This window comes from Trachurus japonicus, chromosome 4, assembly GCF_045865225.1.
Source record: "Trachurus japonicus isolate A0001 chromosome 4, Traja_1.0".
Classification (NCBI taxonomy): domain Eukaryota; kingdom Metazoa; phylum Chordata; class Actinopteri; order Carangiformes; family Carangidae; genus Trachurus; species Trachurus japonicus.
The window spans coordinates 15,262,258-15,283,082 of NC_140910.1; the positions used below are offsets into that span (position 1 = coordinate 15,262,258).

The window sequence follows — 20,825 nt, forward strand, 5'->3', positions numbered from 1 at the left end:
CTAATCAAAGCACATTAGATCATCCAGATACTTTAGACATATGGGTTTCTGTATCCTCCACGCCATCCCCATCTGTTTCCCCTCCCCAGTTTTTTTTTTTCGGAATTTCTCCTTGCACTTCATCTCGGTGGATCCCCTGCTCTCACAGCTGCCTCCCTGAGACACTGGAATAAATTTCTAACAGTGCAACTACTTTCTGACACATTTTCACATCCAGTCAAACTTTGAGCACCATATGCGTGCCTGACTTCTATATGTTATGAGTCTGAGGTGCATACTGAATACAATTCAAAGTACTCTGTGCAAACTTTACTGATATTTTACCTCCCATATGGATGCATAAAACCAAACCGCACACTACTATTAACTGAGCAAATGGCTGCTTACTAACACATGTATGTGAGTAATGATCAGGTCGTTTTTGTAACAGGGATCTACGATTAGATGCGACATCCCCTCAGTAGAATAAAATACATGATTTTAGCTGTGTTGATATTGTTTGTAATAGTTAACATCACGGTGCAGTGTGGTGTAGATGAGCGTCTCAGTGTTGTTCAGTCTTATTGCAGAAGATTTGTTAAGTGAATTAAGGGGAAAAAGTTGTGAAAACAATATGATCACAACTTCCTGAAGTGATGTAGTTAAATCTAGTAGAATGTGTTGATGTGTATTACAAGCAACAAATCCTCATAAATGAGAATTAAATAAATATTATATAATTTTAAAAATGTTAAAGTTTTGTGACAAAGGATGGTTATTGAGACAATTACCTCACATATTGGCACGGGTCTCAAGAAGTGCACATGAGCACACAGTTTCCCATATGCCGGTCAATACCTTGATGTGTAAACCGTTTCTGAACATAAGCTTTGGGCCCCATGTTTGCCCCTATGACTTCTTTTAACCGCAACTGTTCCATGTTTTCTGACATCACATCATAAGACAACATCCTTTCACACATGCTCAAACAGACGACCAGCAACCATCAAATCCATAGTAGTCTTGCTCTAGGGTGTTCCACAGCACAAGCACCATTTCATCTGCTTTTGCCCCACAAACCATCCGTGCAGGTGTGTGTGTGTGTGTGTGTGTGTATGTGGGCGTGTGTGTGTGTGTGTCTGTGTGCGTGTGTGTGTGTGTAATCAACATCCAGAAAATAGCGCATAACACTATAAGCATTTAGGTTTGGTTAAGAGCAAAAAAACAAGGTGCCATACTGGTACATGTCTGTCAAATCAACATCAAGTCAAATTAGAAAATATTCTGGTACTGAATGGGAGCATCACAGCACAGTTTTAAATGAGTTATGTGGGCGTGAGTGAAGTTATAAGATCTGAGACTTACCAGAGTTTGTGATGGTTAAGAGGTCTAGACGCCGTTGTTGCTGGAAGAAAAAAGAGAAAAGAAATGTCATCAAGTACTGGTAATCATCAGTGATCGATTCTCAATATTACTCTAGTCCTGTCTATTAATCAATCTTATATATCACATATTGGTTTAGTTGGCTAACTACTGACAAACAGTTTTAAAAAACGACGACAAAACCTTAGTGTTTTATTTATTCTTTGTTTTCCAATGGCTATTTTTTCAGTTTGATATGTCTTCCAAATAACTCAACAATACTGTATTTCTGTTAAGGTTGTATCTTGAACTGGTCTTACATCAAATTTTCAAAGTGGTTTCCCCAACACACTCTTTTTTCTCGCTCTCACCTTAGGTGTGTGTGTGTGTGTGTGTGTGTCCTCACAGGTTTTTGATGGAGTGTGTTTGAAAGTGTGTGCAATTTTACACTTGATGTCTCCAGCAGCTGAGAGGGAGTCTAGAGGAGGTGCTAGATGGCTACCCCTCTCTTTAACCTGCTGTCTTTCTACAGACACGCCCTCACACACGTACACACACACACACACACACACACACACACACTTGACTGTTGAGCACTGCAGTAATCAACACCCCAGCCCTCCTCATCTATCAGTCCCTCAGGAAAGAAGATCTTCACATCCTCACAAAGGATACAGGGGTTTGAGTATGTGTGTGTGTGTGTGTGTGCGTGCGTGCGTGTGTGCGTGCGTCTCTCTCACCCACAGTATGGCTAGGTCAAAGTCAAAGCCAGCTTTTAGGACCAGACTTCATTAATATTCAAGCGCCATACTAACCAGTCGTTGAGAGGGATAAGCAAAGTGACTCTCAACATACTTGGAGTCCTTTTCTACCAACCTACAGAGCTGCTTCAAGTGGAGCTCTCTAATAGGTACTAAACACTTCTTTTCGTATTCAGCAGATGCTCTTATACCGAGAGACTTGTAATACACAACATGAGTGGAGGGAGTCTACCAGGTGCAAAGATAGAACAACTTTTGCCATAAATGCACAGACACTGTAACTTGTCACCAGCACTACAGTGGGAAATGTAAGAATGTTACATTAGGAGTCTCTGCTGATAATTATTATGTCATTCACAAGTAATCTCATGTGAGTCAAGTGTTTTGGATGAAGATAAAGCATTAGTGATTTATTGTATTTCCATGCATCTGATGGCTTTGGGAGAGACAAGTTTAAAAGATAAAATGATCAAGGGGCGCCAAGTGGCACAGGAGGTTAAGCAGGCGCCCCATGTGTTGAGGCTAAAGTCCTTGCTGCAGGCGGCCCTTTCCAGCATGTCACCTGTACTATCAAATAAAGACATGAAAAGCCAAAAAAATATACTGAAAAAAAGAGAGAAAGTGATCAAAACCTAGACGTAAGAGACCTAGAGGTTAAACTTAACACCTTGGATGTTGGAAAGTCAACAGGGAGGAAGAGGAGGAGAGAGGCAGCATAGAGGCCACGCTTTATACAAGCACAATGATTTGTTATATACCTGTATATTTAATCAAAATTCACACATTATTAAACAGGTATTAAACTGTTTGTAAATGTGGGCATTTTCACAGACAGACAGACAGACAGACAGACAGACAGACAGACAGACAGACAGACAGACAGACAGACAGACAGACAGACAGACAGACAGACAAAAAGCTTCTATGGAGAAAATCATTGCCAGTTAATGAGAAATATGTGGGAGTGGTGCATACTCTGAATGTGGAGAGGGTGTCATGGGAGCCTTTATGGAGAGCTGAGATTTCAGTCAAGCACTGAAGAGAGTGAAAGTGAAATGTTTGAGTTTGGACTGAAGAGAGAAGGTCATCAAAGCACAGGGAACCCAGAAAAAGAAAAGTTGTCTCAGGAGAAAGATGCTCCACGAACATGCAAGGATTTGTGAGGTCGGAGCCAAAGGTGTTTTTAAAGTAGGTTTATTTACTCGTTTAGCTTTGAGTAAAGTGGGATTTTTTAAATCATATTGCCATGATGTTCTCAAGCACTGTAAGAGTGAAGGTTATCTGGGATTATATACACCCAGTGCATTGTCTGTGTGGTGGTATGGATGCTGGAGTGGATGACCATGTAAGCAGTAGAGGTCACTGTGACAACATGAGACACAAACAAGCTGCGATTATACACTCCACTATTACACACAGACACACACTCGCACAGATTTACACGCACACACACTCCACCCCCCCTCTCTGTCACACACACACACACACGCACACACACATGCACACACTGTTTCTACCACCTGTGGACATTGCTGACTCTCCACAGTCAGTCAGATATGGAGCCACAGCAGGAATCACTAACAACAGAAAAACATTTACACCTCTAGTTCTTCTCACTGTCGCTGGGAGATGGGGTTGAGGCCTGGATAAGAACAGCCAGAGCTCAACCACACCCTTCAGCAAAATAGAAAATATAATATCATTGCATGTTTATTTTTAAAAACACTGCATTTAGATTTCTTTAGCGAATCCTCCTATACCGTATCTGAACAGCAGTGACTAATTAGAAAACAACAACAACAACCAAATACACATTTTTTTCACCTTATGATTATTCACTCAATGTCATTATATGGTTTAAATGTAATCTCTTTTTCTCATTTTGTTTTTTAATGTTCCTAGTTTTTGTCTGATACTGGAGTGAAATGGACACGCAAAAAAAATATTATTTCTCCATACTATATATAAATAATCAATTCAATCATATTTATTAATGAAGATAAATGCAAATCTGCTGTCTAAACTTTCCTGCACTGATAGTCTGTAGAGGCTGGTTAGATTATGTTGTGTAGGACTGTGTAGCACCCTCTATTGGCTCTCCACATTTATGCAAGTGGAACTATACTAGACTGAATACTAATACATAATTTGAAACTGATTTCTCATTTCAGGTTAGGATATGAATATGAATGACTGCAGATGTATGGGATGGGGAAAACACATTCATATGCATATAACATGCCACGGGCCAGGCAACTTCTGAACCTGATGGCATTTTAAAAATCTATTCTCTAAATCCTCACAAGTCATTTTTATATATGCACACCGATGCACACATGCAAACGCTCACTCAATCTGCAACCAGCAGATGAGAAGTGTGAGTGCTGTTGAGTCTGCCAGTACTTATACACAGATAATGAATCTGTAGTAGAGAATTACAACACGCTACCAGTGCTCTCTCTTCCTGCTGCTTTTGTTAGTCCTTAACATGGATAAGGCGCTTAGTGTTCTTTAGGAGGGAGAGCGAGACAGACAGACACACAAAGAGGGAGAGAGGGGGGGATCTGACACAGAGAGAATTACATTAGCAAAAGCATTTCAGGGCAGAAAATAGGATTGAATTAATCTTCATCAAACATAGCCAAGAGCTGAGGGATCACACCCTGGTTGAAGCCAGCCCAGCTACAGTGAGAGTGGCAGGCCACTGCCCTCTCACTCCCATAATGACAAACACACAACAGCTTAAACCAAGTGCAGTGAGTATTTGTTACTAATTGATTGACTGATTTCACCCTTCTTAATTCTACTGTGTAATACTCACTACCTGCTCGCTGCCATTCACTGCACAGGACAATCAAAATCAAAATGGTTGTTATTGCTGTTGATATCTGAATGCCAAAATACGTTTTTATTGACAGCTTAACAGATACTAATTGGACTGACCTGGTAGAGTGGGTTACACCTGGGTTACACAAAAAATCCCAGGAAAGTTAAGTCATTATTTGCAAAAAAAACAAACAATCAAACAAACAAAAAAACCTGGCACAAGTCCACAGCTGTTTACCGCAGGTGAATCTGAACTGGACCTGCCAGTTAAAGTGTTATTAGGTCAGAAAACAAGGAAGCAGTTGGGAGCCAGAGGTGATGGCCGCTCCAGCTGTCACGGTAGTCGGGCCAGCCAGCACGGACTCTGGGGCACCGTGGCAGGAAGCACAGTAAACAATAGTGATATAGTTCATGGGACCGGAGTCCCAAATTATCTTAAAATAGCTACAGTGCTATATGAGAACATAATGAAGTTTTATTTGTCTGTGCATGTAACCTGACCGGGAAGCCTACTTCAGTGTTTCTATTCCTGGATGTTTCATGAGTGCACGTCACACTACAGATATTTACCTCGAAAAGTGGAAAGATGCAATTTAACAAAGGCTTCAGACCAATGTAAATCTGCATTTGGACTAAAGACAAACTGCTTAGTTTCTCTATGAATGTTCTTATCAGATTTTCTTGTTATTAGGTTATATTAGTCCCGCTTAAATATTCTATATTATTTTCTAAATTGAATAAACGGTATTATAATATTTATATGACCGCCACCTCCCTAAAGAAATCTATAACATTTTAATCACTATAAATACAGTCATTAACAGAGCCAATCAACAGACCAGATAGCAGACTGTGCCTCCGTCAAATGGAGTGACAGCAGTGGAAAAACCATTAATGTACTAAACCCCCTACTTTATGACTAAATTAAATATTCATGCACAATCTACCCAAAACCCATTTGCCAACATTTCCTCCAGAATTTACTTTTCATATTTGCTGATAGTTATCACACAGAAAAGAGAGTGAGAGGAAGTAGAAGGAGAGAAGGGCAGAGAGGAGCTGAGGGGGAGGGCGGGGGGGGGGGAGTAACTAAAATCCCAACCATCATTTTGTAGCTCATTTCAAATTAATTTAAAGTCAATATGGCTAAATTACACTGCCACAGCCACCATCGAATGCAGCTTCCATTTTTTAAGAAAGAATTTGATATAGCTGTGGATGAGAATATCATTAAAGTGAACCTCCATTAACAGGGGAATATTATATTGTGAGGGACGCTTTATTTCCAGAAAATGCACTATTAGTTTCATTATGCTTATTTTTATTGTCATTATCAAGTTATTATATTCATCACATTGACATGCTATCACCATAATATACTCAAAATATAAATACATACAGTATCCAACAATAAAAGTTTGCTATTACGAGTTAACAGGTTTATACCTGAAATAACTAGTTTTTCATTGATATGTTGATATGGGCGGTTGATGCCTATTTGCGAAACCAGTTGATAGAACTGTAACATTAGCATTTATTTGTGTTTCTGGCCATCTGTTCAAAATCCACTGCACGTTTAGCCATGTTTTGGGCCTCCAACAGCTCTCAAGGGAAATGCCTGCCTTTTGAGCTGCTAAATGTTCCATTATGTTCACAAGCTAATAGCTACCTATGACTTGGTGTGGTGAACAATTGGCTTTTCAGAGTTTTTGTGCAGTAAAATGGCAAACCAACAGAAAAGAGCAGTGAGATCCAATCAGAAAGGTTTCATACACCAGGAAACCACAATAAAGAACTGATAGATGTTTAAACCCTCCCCAGAGTTGAGTGAGACTGACAAACAAAAAAAAGGTTCCGGTTATTTGCGCAAGTAACTTATTACCACTCACCTTGTAATGACAGAAGAATTTTGTGTAACAACAAAGTTCATTTTAAGAGGTTTGGGTGAAGTAACAATAGACTAATCACAGGACGAATGAATCCATGACCAGTATGCAGCCATGATGATAAATGGCCAAGCTGTTTTGTGCGTAAAACCTACCAGAGTGTTACACCTGCCACTGGTACACTCTTATTGCTCATAGCGGGTGTTTGGAAGTGGCCCATATGGTAGATTAGGTTGGAAGACTTGTGCTTGAGGGAACTGCAGAGTCAGGTGGTAATTTTCATTGGGTTCATCACTATAAATGACCTTTAATGTAAAAGTTGTCATGTGATCCATTGTTAATATAACAATAATGATAATATCCCCCATTAAGGGCTGAACATTACTTAATATTTGCATGTTAGCTAACTGGCCTTTTGTCTAAAGGCAATGTTGATATTACAGCTTGCTTAGTGCATTAATTATTGCTGTGTGCTGTGATCCCAGTTTTATGCTGCTGTTGTGTTGATGAGGTCAGATGCAGGAAACAGGCATCTGCAGCCAGTCCCACAGCAGTCCCCTGTGACCCATAAACACACACACACATACATACATACACCTCTTATCATATACTCATGGTAAGGGCAAGGGTCAGTGGTTGATGGGGCTGTGAGTGAGAAAATGGGTTGTCGACAACCTGACTCATCTTCCATCTTGCTCTGGTCCTCTCAGCTCATCCCTGCTGTCTACCTCATCTGGAAAAAAACGCCCAATCACCTCATCTGAGTCACTACTTTTACTCCTCTGTAAGCTCACACAGCTAAACCCCACCCCACCACCATCACCGTCCACCACGTGTACACATACACACACACACACACAATGCTTGGACTGATCGTTAGCTCTCCAGAGGTAAAAGGGGAAACCAGCTTTATTTGCCCATCTTTGTGTCTCGCTGCATCTTAGTCATCGTCCCTTGGTAACAAAGAGGGGAGGTGAGGTAAGAATGAGCTAATGGGATGAGCCTTTTAGGGCATGCTTGGGTGTGGCTGTCTGGATCACTGCATTTAGGAACATCAAAATATAAGAGGATTACAGGTGTTATAATTTAAGGCTTCCAAAAACTGCAAAATGTAATATTTACAGCTTGATAAGTTTTCATATGAACACATTGTTTTTAGTTTACATAAAAAAAGATGCACAACAAAGTCTGGGTGTTAATTTCAAAATAAATGTTGCAGATGTAATGTTGTTTTTTTTTAACTAAAAGTAGAAAAAAACATCACTATGAGTTAAGTTCTGCAGGAAAATGGCAACTTGCTAGTACAAAATATGACTTGCGCATGCCAGTGTTAGATAATGTGTGTTGCTGAGATGAGGGGGGAGAAGATGGAGCAGAGGGGGATAGAGAGCAGGGCTTTGTTGCGTGACCAAGAGCCCTTAGTTAAAAATACAACAAACCAAATAAAAGATTTATTCCTTCTGAGAGCGGAGAGCAGCTTCGTCTTGAGCGATGGGAGAGGACAGCCACGGCCACCTGCACAGGGCGCACAGTCCTCCCTGCTGCTGCCGTTATTACACACCCTGCTCTGACACAGTGGACTGCAGTAATCTGATAACGTGCACAACAGCAGGCATGAACAGATACATGTAGCGTATGCTGACACATGAATATGCATGCATGCCGTCACATGCACACACACATACCGTATGCATATGGTCATATCGACACGCACACACAGAGTCATTTCACGCCACGCCACCGCCTTATCTCATAGCTGTTAAAAATCATGATTCAATTCCATCTTGATTTCATTAAATATTCATAAAGACCAATTAAAAGAGCAGCTAGCTGGCAGTGAGGTTTCCCTTTCCTCCATCTTTCTGTCACAGGCAGTCAGTCAGGTCACCAGCTTTTTGAACAACGACCCCATGGGTCTAGGCTGTATGACCATGGTGCTCCTCTTGTCTCTTTTCAAATACTCAGACTTTTACTTTGAAAGCAATAACTTGGTGCAGCTAGCTAATAACAGCCTAGCACAATGCTGTCAATGAAATGTTCCCTTACACCATACTCCATCGACAGTGACCATAGGTGTGTTGTGTCTTAGGTACCCAAGATATCTTAAGATCAAGATGCCGTGTTTTTGAGTACATTTTTTTTAACATATATTTTACTACAGTCTCCTCTTTATCTTCGTAAAATCTAGCAGATTTTTGTATTTGTGCTCATCTAACAATCCTTGTTCTTTTGTTCTTTGCACACGATTCATTAAGTCACATTCCTTGTAAGAGTAATAACTATTTGGCATTTATTCATTCTGATTCAGATTCAAACCAGCTCTGAACAAGTAAATGTGCTACTAAGTGCAACGTGTAGGGATAACACTGATGGGTTTACACACTAGTTACTATATTTAAAATTTGTTTCACCATGAGAGTGTTTCTTTTTCTCAGGACGGCTAAATTTGCATCAGATCTGACTTTTGTGGACAGTGAGATCAAGGGGTAGATACTTTAGCCACCCTGTATAGTTTCTGCTGTAGATAATATCAGTGATGGAGGCATTGATCAGCTGGCATCAGTCATTGGGACAGTTTTTGGTTTTGACTGTAACAGTTTTGTTGAAGTTCTGTTTTATCATTCATATTGAACATTGTCATGTCTCTCTTGTTCATTATATCTGTCGGAGATTTTCAAAAAACGTAACTACCGGTATGAGTGTGTGTCTGTGTCTGGCTGTGAGAGTGTGTGTGATTCATACACATACAGGTAACCTAAGAGTCCCTGCTGAGCCAAGAGTTTCCTCTGTGACCTGGCAAAGAATCAATGACAGCATCTTGACACTGGGGACCAATCAATGACTTGAGGACATTGATAGCATACTTGATACCTCAACACACAATTTCTCTCTTACACACTCACACAGAAGGACTTGGTCCGAACATCATTTCCCTGTTGGGCTGTGATTGACCCCTGCCTGATGGAGTGCAGGTGCAGTGTCCTGGTATTTACCAGAGAAGGCTGAATCAATGCCCAGTGGCAGGCGCACAGTCAGGACAACCCTGCAGCAGAGATCAAGCCTCGGCTGTGCCAGTGTTACTGGGTCTGATTACTGGGCAAGAACATTACTTTGAGAAAACACATCATACGCCGCATATCTGTTCTCTGGACTAGAAAACTTTATATGGCAGCGTTTTTTTTTTAGGATTGTTCTTTTTCCCTAAAACGGCTACTGTGAAGTTAATGTGGGGAAAAAAAAGTAATTCATATCATATTATGTCTCCCAGTCTGTCCTTCATCAACAAGTCTAACACAGAAGCCTTTCCATTTTATTACAGTGTGTAGTCTCTGCTGCTGTATGTTACATTTTCTTATCTTTAGTAAACACTCAATGCCATAGTATGCTGGAAAAATCCACCTTGGTGTTATAGTCTTATATTTCTATCATTTTCTGTTAGGGGTCTTAAATCAACTGTGAGAGATAGAAAATGAAACTGTGATTCTTCCATATGGGACTTGGAGCTCCTTCCAGAGATGTCAACAAACTTTTACAAGGTTTTTGTGACTGAAACTGAAACTCATGCTGCCACACAACTGAACTTGAATACTGACTTGTCGATCTCCCTGTCCACAGACCAACCCTACTGAAGTATCAATTGACAAGTTGTAAGGCTGAAAAGTTCACCCATCTCTCCTCGGGGGCCTAATTGGAGCTGAAGGTCAGGAGACGTGTATGTTCCTATTGGTTTATTGCCCTTATGGATCTAGCGTATGTGGTGAATGTGTATGTGTGCAGGCCGTGGAACAATACTCCCCTCTCTCATGCTGCCTTTTTCCATTTCAAAACCTGTTATTTTTATTTTTTTATGATATCCCCCAAAACAAATTCAAATGTCTGTTATCTTCAAGTAACCAGACAGTGGGAGACATATTAGAAAAGAAATGAAACAAAATGTTGTGTGACTAAAGCGTTTTCTCCAGCAGAACTTTTCCATTTAGCCGAGTTCAATCAGGTATCGAAATGGAGTGCTGAATAGTTCTTTAAAGCTGAAGCAGGCTGGACTGCTGTGCTACTGGTAATTAAGCGGGACAATAATTAGCCGCTACTGGAGGAGAGAGAAAGGGAGGGTAAAAAGAGTTTGAGGGATGCACTGTAACACAAATACAAACAAAGGAAAAAACAACAACAACAACAATTAAACTGCAAGATGCAAGAGATGTGTGTGTCCCTTCCCCCATGTCAAAACAACCAACACCCTCTCCAGATGTTGATGTGTGGACCAGATGGATGCACTGTTTGGTGTCTGCTAACTTCTAATCACAGTTTAGAATGAGAGTGGGACTGGAGAAGAAACAGGGCGGAGGATGAGCAGGGAGACAAAGTGGGAAAGGAAATGACAAAATCCGAAGTAGATGGAGAAGGCTGGATGGCGGCTCACTTGAAGAGGACCAACCCTCAAGAGGAAACTGTGTGTGTGTGAAGAGAGTGAGAGAAAGTTATGCCGTACAGTATGTCCCCTTCTCTATGTCAGGAAAGGGTCGGTTTGCTGCCAATGCTGTGGGACTTGGAACCTAAAAATCAATTTAACATCCGAGCTAAACAAAGCTGCATTGACCATCACAGGTACCTGGCTTATGGCCAGTTCCATTAGCCTTGTGAGTTTGTGTGTGTGTTTACGAAACGGGGCTGGTCACGGGGTTGAGTAGTGCCGTTGCGGAGCATGTCTGGTCCACTTGTGTATAACCTGTCTGTGTGGACATTGAGCAAGACAGGGATAGCAGGCAGCCAGAATGAGATCTTATACAGTACATGGCATCGCCTTTCTGCTGATTGCTGGGAATCTTGAGGCTGGTGTGTTTCCCAAGGCAGCCAAACACATCGAGCTATCAGGTTCATTCAAACAAGAAAAGCAGGCAGGGAGACAGAATGAAGACAGGTAGAAAGCACAAAGAGGAGAAGACACACAATAAAAGCAGCAGATTCAAAGGTTGAGAATGCTAGAAGACTGGCTGATAAAATGAGCTACTGTATCGATAAAATAATCTATCACATTCACTAAGTTCACAAGAGTACAAGGGAGTTGTCTAATGCAATAAACACACTTGACTGTTGAGGTAAGAGTTAGGTCAGGTTAATGATATCATATTTTCATCCTGAACTCTCTACATGCTGAGAGAAAAAAAAAGTATTTTCATCTTTTTACCACTAACTTATTTACTGGTTTGGGATCATGGTGGGTCCAACTAAATATAGACATCTCTCTACTGCCTAGGGCATTCCCAAGCTAGATGGGATAAGTTAACCTTTCCACCTACTGTGTCTGTCTCTTTCAAGTTGGATGTACCCGGATAACTGAGGCCTCTAAAAGATATCCCGATCAGGTGAGGGAACTATCTGCAAAACTCCTTCTGAACATCTCTCACCCTGTCCTAACACTGTGTGTGTTCAACGGTAAACAAAACCTATGTTCTGTCTTTGTTTCCATAGTCTTGTTCAGAAACTAGGACTTGTGTTGAACGTAACTAGTTAACTCGACTTGAAGATGCTGGCCACTGCTCCAGCTGCCTCCCACTTATCTTATCAAGTTCTCACTAGGAATTATTCCCTAATCAAGCCAGCAGGACAACCGCTGAGTGCATTTATAAAGAGCGGGCAAGCAGTATTTTGGGCAATGAACTCAACACTTTCAACTCTTTGGCTGCACATTGAGAGTGTGTGGCTCACTTTTTAGTGACTAGGACAGGATCCATGCTGCTCTCCCAAAACAGGATATTTAAATTCTGGCCATGATCTTTGGGATTTCTGGGGAAACTGAGCAGGATGATAACTGGATAAGTGAAGCACATCTTCTAATCCACCTCTCTTATTTTTGGTATTTTATAAAAAAAAAAAAACAACAGTGTCCAAGAAAGACAGATGCTTTCAGTATTTCAGCCAGACCTCATACAATAAGTGCACAGGCATTGTCAAGCTTTGTAACCACCTCAGTTACTTCTTATAACTATGGGAATGTTTTTTTCCCACCTATTCCTCTGTAAGGGCGTGTCAGTTGGCCATCCACAACGTATGGTAGCTCCCTGTCTGTGGGCTCACCACCTGCAAAGATGGATTAAAGGTTTGAGGTGTTGCTTGCCTGACAGAGGGAGTGATGTTTTTCTCACAATATAACAATTTATTGTGGCAGTTCACTGCATTAATATGCTGTACATTTTCTGTGAAAAGCTGTTTAGTGAGGCCTTCCTGTGGCAAAAGCTGCACCACCGCTAACCTTGCCCCCGCCCCTCCCCACCTCCACCTAGCCATGCCTAGTTTCCTCTGCCTTGCACTTGCAGATCTTACACCGCCCTGGCACCTCAGTCAAGGTCTCCCCTCCTCTCAGGAGCCTCTTTTCCTCTCCTGAGATAAAACAAACAAGAAAACAGTCGTTTGACGCATCTGTAATCACCTTAGCTATATCCGCTGGAACTGAGGGCTTTTAATTTGCCTTGCTTTTAATTTGTTTTCACAGCAGTTTCAAGCAAATTGAATTTGTTAATTAAAGCAGCAAAATGAAATGCTGAGCATTATTGACGAGATGCTAATTGGGTTAGTGTGAAAATTGGAAGAGGGGATGAAGTGGTGTGGGTGGGGGCTAACGAGAGGGTTGAGGGGGGGAGAGCAGGGCATTTTGGGGTATCAATAGTGAGGACAAATCACATTAGAGAACAGCACAAGAAAGGCTACATGCCAAGTGGCCCCATGGCAGCTCCATTATGATCTGTGTGTGCATGAGTGTGTGTGTGTGTGTGTGTGTGTGTGTGTGTGTGTGTGTGTGTGTGTGTGTGTGTGTGTACACAATGCATCTCCCCAGGCCTTTTTTTGGCAGTCGTACATGAGCACAGACAGACAGCTGTACTTCCTCCTGATTGCCTTCCAACACAAATAAACATAACCCTCCATATACATACATGCATGCAAACACACAGACACAGACACGGACACAGAGTAACATATGTCTGATTCATTAACAGAGCTTTATGACAGTGATACATGTATACATATTAAACGGAGCATTTGTGTGAAGTGTAGTTGTTGTATACTAGGCCAGTTAAAGTGCTGCAAATGTGCTTGTGAAACTTTGCTCAACAAAGATGCTAGACGATCCTGCACTGTGTGGTACAGTCTCAAAAGGAGGCTGGCGCAGCAATAATATGTAGTTAAGTGAAAAAATATCTTATTATCAATTGTAGTTAGGGCAGGCTTCAATAATGGCAAATCAAATCAGCTGCACTCCCCCTTAAAAGCTGAACGCTCCCAGACATGATGTACATAATGGGATGGAAAGAGAGTCCAGTCTGACTTATCCTGAGAGGATGCTGATGGATTTGTCTGGGAGACGCAGAGTTCAGAAGTACAAATATACTACAGCATGACAAGTACAATGTAAATAAACAGCAATCCAAACAGGCTGTCGGGGCCAGATGATGTTCCTCTTTGAGGAGAATCAATATTCCTGTCACCTTACTTTTACCACAGCACTATATGAGAGACATGTTGTCACAGCTACCTAATAACACAATAAAAGTGTTGTATTTAATTAGTCACATTTAGAAAGTGGGAGTAAAGTAATAGTCTGTGAAAGCTGTTGATAGGATTGCATAAGGAGCCTTCTTGACAAACAATGACACCCTTTTGTCTGGTTCATTTTGAAACAGCTATTTTAGCATATCAGCTGTGTGGTAATGTGGTTAGCCGGCCTTGCTTAGCAGCACAGTTTGTTATTTTCACTTTGTGGAGTGCTTGTTTGGCAGTGGCATCATTATAAATACTGGAATAAGTATTCCATCTGGTCTTTGCACTTAAGTATGCCTCAAGCTTTGTGATACTACTGCGAGTAAACAAAAAAATGCTTCATAAAAACTTCATAAAGAAGGAATCACAACATTATTATGAACATGGTATTGCAGTTCTTTGTATAAGGATGCTGACTGGGGACTGTTGGGAATCTGTAGCCCTGAAGAAGTTCTGTGAAATAGAGTGGATAAACTCCTCTTTTTTGTTTTAATGAGTCTTTTAAGTACTTTATTTGCCCTGTTAGAATTTCTCAACTTTGTTTGCAAGTGCCATTAAAATAAAGTCATTAACATCATTAAATGATTGGACATCATTTCGTTTCCTTGCACATGTGAATGCAATACATTACACTTGTATTGAACATGTGGTAAAGAGACTTTGTACAAGTGAGGGAAACTATGAACCTCCCCACCCCCCCGCCTAACAGTCTAGTATTAAACATCACTCCTTAACCAGCTCATTGACCCCTCAGAGCACTGCTGAGCTGTTCAGTGCTAAGATCACTCGGTCTCCCTCCGGGCACGTTGGCCCAATGCACTACTAATGAGAAGAATTCACTCATTTGGCTTGAGATCCGCACGGGTGAAGGACAGAGGCTGGGAAGAAGAAAGTAATGGAGGGAGAAAAGGACGGAAACCGAATGAGAAAAGGCAAAAAGAAAAAAAGACATTAAGAAAGAGATGGAGGCACAATACGAGAGGAGTGTTGTTAGGAACTAAAGAAGGAGCGGAAGGAAAAAGAAGGGAGAGAGGACTGGGTAGAGGAGAAGCGAGCTGGGTGAGACGCTTAGCAGTGGCTGAATTAGGGAGGTGATTATAGCTCTAATTACAGGCTGAGCCGCTTCATTGATAAGGTCCCGGCCCACACCTGACAACCTGCACTGCCCGATTCTCTGTAATGTTGGAAATACTCAAATGCACACACATACAAAAAACGTGGGAGCAGGGAAAATACAGAATGGCATCCATAAAAGTTGTTGTAGTAACAGACATACAAACCTTGTTTAATCAACACACAGCTACAGATTCACTTAATACATAAAATACAAGACGCATATTTTACATATAAACAAAGAGAAAACTATATGTGCAACGCTATTTCCTCTTCCGTTCCAGAGATTTCCTGCTTAAATCGTGCAGGTTCAGTAATTTGTTATTAGATTAACTGTGGGGTTCACAGACGACAGTATTTCCATTTGCAAAGGGACAGCATATGCATTGTGATTATGAGGTGTGAATTAAATCTGAATAGAGTCTAGACAGAAAATGCAAGCTGCAAAGTTTTCCGTGTGTTGTGTCACTGACACCACCAATTCTGCCTGACTCTCCAGTGAGTTGGGCTGGTCATTAACACAGTAAAGTGTTCTGTGGTGGTTTTTGTGTTGATATGTATCATTTGTTTTTTTTAGGCAATTGATTTCATACAATGCAGTTATGCTTTTCCGGAGGTTACAGCTGCACCCTTGACCAGGGTGGTCCGGGACAAACAGACTGAATGCACCGTAAACCATTTCTACAAGTTCTGTATTTTTATCAATTCTACCACATAATACCCCATTTGGAGAGGGTGAATTTGAATGCTATTCATGGTCCCTATTACCAAATGTCCTCATCTAAGAGAGTGCACTCAGCAATACGAATAAACCTGAAAGGGATTGAATTGTTGGGCGCCACTGTATTTTAGGCTGCCAGTAAATATATCTATCTTGTTCATAACAATTTGCGGCTCTGTGTTTTGTAATCATAAAAAGGATAAGTTTGGGGGAGATATGAGAGCCGTTCTTTTTAGAGTGCTGAGTACAGCAGGCACCATCTGTGTGGAGCACACAGCTGCCTCATCAGAATACCTAATATTCCAATGGAGGGACTCTAAGTACCTGGCAAACCCAAGTAGGTAGATAACAACGAGCCTATTAAATAACAGACAAAGTGGACTGTGAAGGTAGGGGTGGGGGATGTGGGAGTGTGTGGTGGGAATTAGTCTTTTAGCTCCACATACACTCGTAGATGAGATAGCCCCGAGTTCTAATTAAAATTCTCATTCCCATCTAAGGTGGTAATTTTGATCTGAGGAAGAGTGGAAAGTTTGATGTCTTGCAAACAGCCTGCTCCTGTTCCTCCCTCTCTCTCCCTCTCTCTCTCTCTCTCTCTCTCTCCCTTTCTTTTGTCAATCTTGATCAAAATCAATGTTATCTGCCCAACCTAGTAACTCTTCTTTGCCCTTGCTTGCCCTCAATGTCATGTTGGAGCCACCTAATTAAAAAGAAAATCTCTGCTACAGAATAATATAGATGTGCAACCTGAAAACATGCTGCTGACACACACACACACACACACACACACACCCTATATGGCAGTCAGTCAGATAAGGATTTTCCTTCAAGCTTACTTTTCATCCACCTAAAAAGACAGTAATATTCTGCCTGCAGACCCACTGCTGCTCTAAACAAGAATTGATGGAGTGAACACTGAGATGCATAACAGCGAACATAACCAAATTATTTAACAATCCTGTTACATAACGGGCATGCAGTGTGTTAATTCTCATTATGCTATTACTGTAAAGACAACAAGCTGATAAAATAGGGGTTCAGGTCATTTACAAAATAATTATAACATTTCAGAGTAGCCCCAATCAGCAGGCAAACCCTGAAATGACTATCCTCTTTTCCAAGTGTGAACATGGCCTTACACCTTTCAGCCCACAGACGTCAGTGCAGCTAAGATCCTCCATATGAGATTGAGTGTGAAGTCACCCTTGAAGGCTATTTTAACTGGACATACTGTATCGCAAGAGAATGTGACATCTAAACTGTCTGGGTTCTCATGTACAAGTGTGTTTTAATACGACTTGCAAGTGAGTGATGTTAGATATCCACACAATCCCAATATGAGATGTGTGTTAATTGCAGATGTAAAAGGGGAACATTATTGACAGACCGTCAGACAGACAGAGGTACTGGAAGGAGTGAGGCCATAATTACATACATGCCTCCAAATTGCAGCTGGTTTTGTCATGTTTACTGTGGTGCGTTAAATTTTTTACTCACTCTCAAAGCTCTCTCTCTCTCTCCCTCCTCTCTCTCTGTCTTGCTTTTCCCCTTTTCTCTGTCCTTTTTTCCAGCTCATTACTCCTAAACAATTATATTTTGGTAGAAAGCCTCTCAGTCGCGCAGCCTGCTGCTGGCTAAAATGAAAACAGTCAGTGCAGAGGCAAGACGATGGATCACAGTGTCAACGCCAAAGTTATCATCACCTTGCTTGATTTATATTTCTTCAGTGACTTTTTTTTCCTTCTGTGCACTTTGCAACTACACATACACACAAACACACACACACAGAGACTCACAAGGAAAGTTTTCTCAGATGAGCAGGCTGCCTGGGGTGGCATTAGGGGGTTAACTGAATGGCCATCATTCTGATAGAGCGCCTTCATTGAGGCTGTAAAATTAAACAGCCAATTTCACCTGGTAATTGGATAGTGAAATATTCATGGTCAAACTCCCTGCCATGAGACAGTAGCATAATGCAGTGAACGGAGTGAAAACACAGGTCAGAACATCGAATTTAATTGTCACAACGGTGTAAAACCGACAACTTTCTATGATGCCATATTAAGCCTATATCCTATATCCACCTGTGCATCAGATTTCACCCTGCGTTCCCTCTTTGCTTGTTGCAGAGAGGAAACAGCGGAGCAACCATTCACCTGAAACAGTTACAGTTGTTTAAAAATTGGTTTGAACTGAGGATAGTGTTGGTATTCAGAGTAGCATGTGTTTCACTTAGTCTCTCCCGGGCCGCAAAACCAGAAGCTTTAATTGCCATAAATACACTCTAATTAACAGGCTGGAGTTCCTGTGATGTTTTTCACCCTGCCCACACATTAATGCAAAAATAGCATTTACAGTACAGCGTAATATTTGTTAATTACCGGCGTATGAGATAGGGAATAAGGGGGCTATACACGAGCAGATGGCAATACCTCAGGGGTTAAGCTTCGTCTTTCTCACCATGCTGTGTTTGCCAATATAAGCTACGGATACGCCACCCTTGGGTAGTATGAACTCTGCATCGAGGAATGAGTGCCTGGGATCAAACACTCAAATGAGCCGTGATGATAGGCCTGGTGATACATCCTGCTGTCTTCAAGCACCGGCCACAGAGGGCTTCTCACATCAACCGCGTTCCTCCATTGCCTTACTTTCAACGCCCTTAACCTCAGGCTCGACCGTTTGAACTTAGCTTCAGAGGGTCTTTATATGTTTTTAATGAAAATTTTCAGTGAACCACATGCTGCAGCATAATTTGTCCTACAGTCTATAATATATACATGTAGATGAGACTGTCTACACAATAAAAAACATAATGGTCTGCTGCTCTAATGCCTGAAGCATCTGAATCTGTGTTTACAGGACAACAAGGTCCTCCCTCTTGTGGGTGCTTCAGTTATGACTGATGTCTATGACAAAACGAAGCCGAACTTGTGTGATCATGTAGTGAGTGTTTAAAGCCTTTCATGGATGCAGATGAGGTGGATGGTTGGGTCAACAAAGTGTGTTTTTGATATGAGAGAGACCAGTCTTCATTTCCCATTGAACATGTTAACATGAGTTTCTTGTTACCATTAATGCACTTGGTTCCAAACCTTGACCAAGTAGTTGTTTTACCCACAACCACAATCTCCCCCTAACTTTAAACAAGTATCTTCAATGCCTTAACCCAACCAAACACTTCACCTAACAGATCCAGAAAATGTCACATAAACTTTCTTTGTAACAGTACACACTTTTGTGGTGTCTAATTCTTGGAAGGCATTGATAAAGGTTTTCTAAAATACTGTATATGTTCATAAGGATCACCGGATGTGTTGGTGTAGTCATATGAGAGGCACAGCTGCCATTGGAGCATCATGCTTTAAATTCAGGCAGAGCACTGAAGCTGTGCTTGCATTAACTGAACAGCTGATTCATCCAGGCCACTTGGCTTTGTGACTAGTAGCTAATGTCAGTCATCCATTAGCTATCCCGCTTATCTATCACAAGGGCTGAGCTGACATATAGAGACAAACAACCTCACACGTCTGTGGCCACTTTGGACTTGCCAATCAACCTAATGTCTGGGTAGCAGCAGGGAGACCATGCAGACACAGAAAGAACCCAGAATCTTCTTGTTGTGAGGCGACAGTGCTAACCACTGCAGCACCATGCCGCCCACTGGTTTTGAACATGGCTATTATGATCTTACACCTCTACCACTATTAGCTGACACAGCTAACTTCAGCATCTTCACCACCTCCTTTTGTGCTGTGGTTTTTAGTGTTGGTATTTCATGATTTAAGATGCATTTGTTAAAACTAGATTAGTATGCTTCACAGATTTTTTTTTACAGTGTAATCTCTACTGTGACGGTCTGTTACTGACTTATTATCTTGTCTTTAGAAATATTGACTATAATATTAAAAATAACTAGCTCGCATTTGGGCTATTTTTACAAAGCACAGTTAAGACACATGCAGGTGGCGTACTGTAATAGAGAAAATGCCATTTTTGGGGGTATGGCAGACCTTGTTCAGCACACAGAAACATGCATGCGGTAAACACTAAGCATTATGCGAAAAACACCAGCCAATAACAATTGAAGCTGTTTAACTTGTGCATCAACAGTCTAGTCAGCCAGCGAGCCAAGCAGTCAGTGTCAGGGATGAGACAAGGCCATAATCCAATTCTGGTTTTTACACGGCGTCATGCCTTTACCTTTGACAGCGTGATTGATGTGTATGTAAATGTGTTTTGAGGAGGGCTGTGAGCAGCTTGTTAAAGCAGACATTTAGGGCTGCCCTGTCAAAGACGAATGGAGGGATGGAGAGAGAGAGGAAGAAGAAGAAGGAATCCAAAATAAAGACAACTATTGATCCATGAATGAAAGAAGATGGACACTGGAGGAGCCCTAGACAAGGCGTTATGTACCTCTCGAGCGTCTCTCTGAATTCATAGGGAGGCAGTTTGACAGCTCCACAATAGCATACTATGGGGAGTATCTATCGGACACACACCAAGAAGAAAAAGGTTACTGCCTTTTCAAGTGCCCTCTCCATTGTCCTCTTTCACCCCTGGTCCTTCTTTTCCCGTCACCATGCCTTAAGTCAATAGAGAGAAAGCACTGAACATTGAGGTCAAGACACTAAATAGATGGCA

At 41.4% G+C, this 20,825-nt stretch overlaps 1 protein-coding gene across 1 annotated transcript in view; it reads right to left on the reverse strand.

The window, feature by feature from the left end:
* Positions 1-20,825, reverse strand: part of agbl4 (AGBL carboxypeptidase 4) — a 267,261-nt gene that overhangs the window by 86,750 nt on the left and 159,686 nt on the right. The window contains exon 6 of the mRNA XM_085774255.1: positions 1,345-1,384. Coding sequence (XP_085630381.1) covers positions 1,345-1,384 — 40 coding nt within the window. The remainder of the gene's footprint in view (positions 1-1,344; positions 1,385-20,825) is intronic.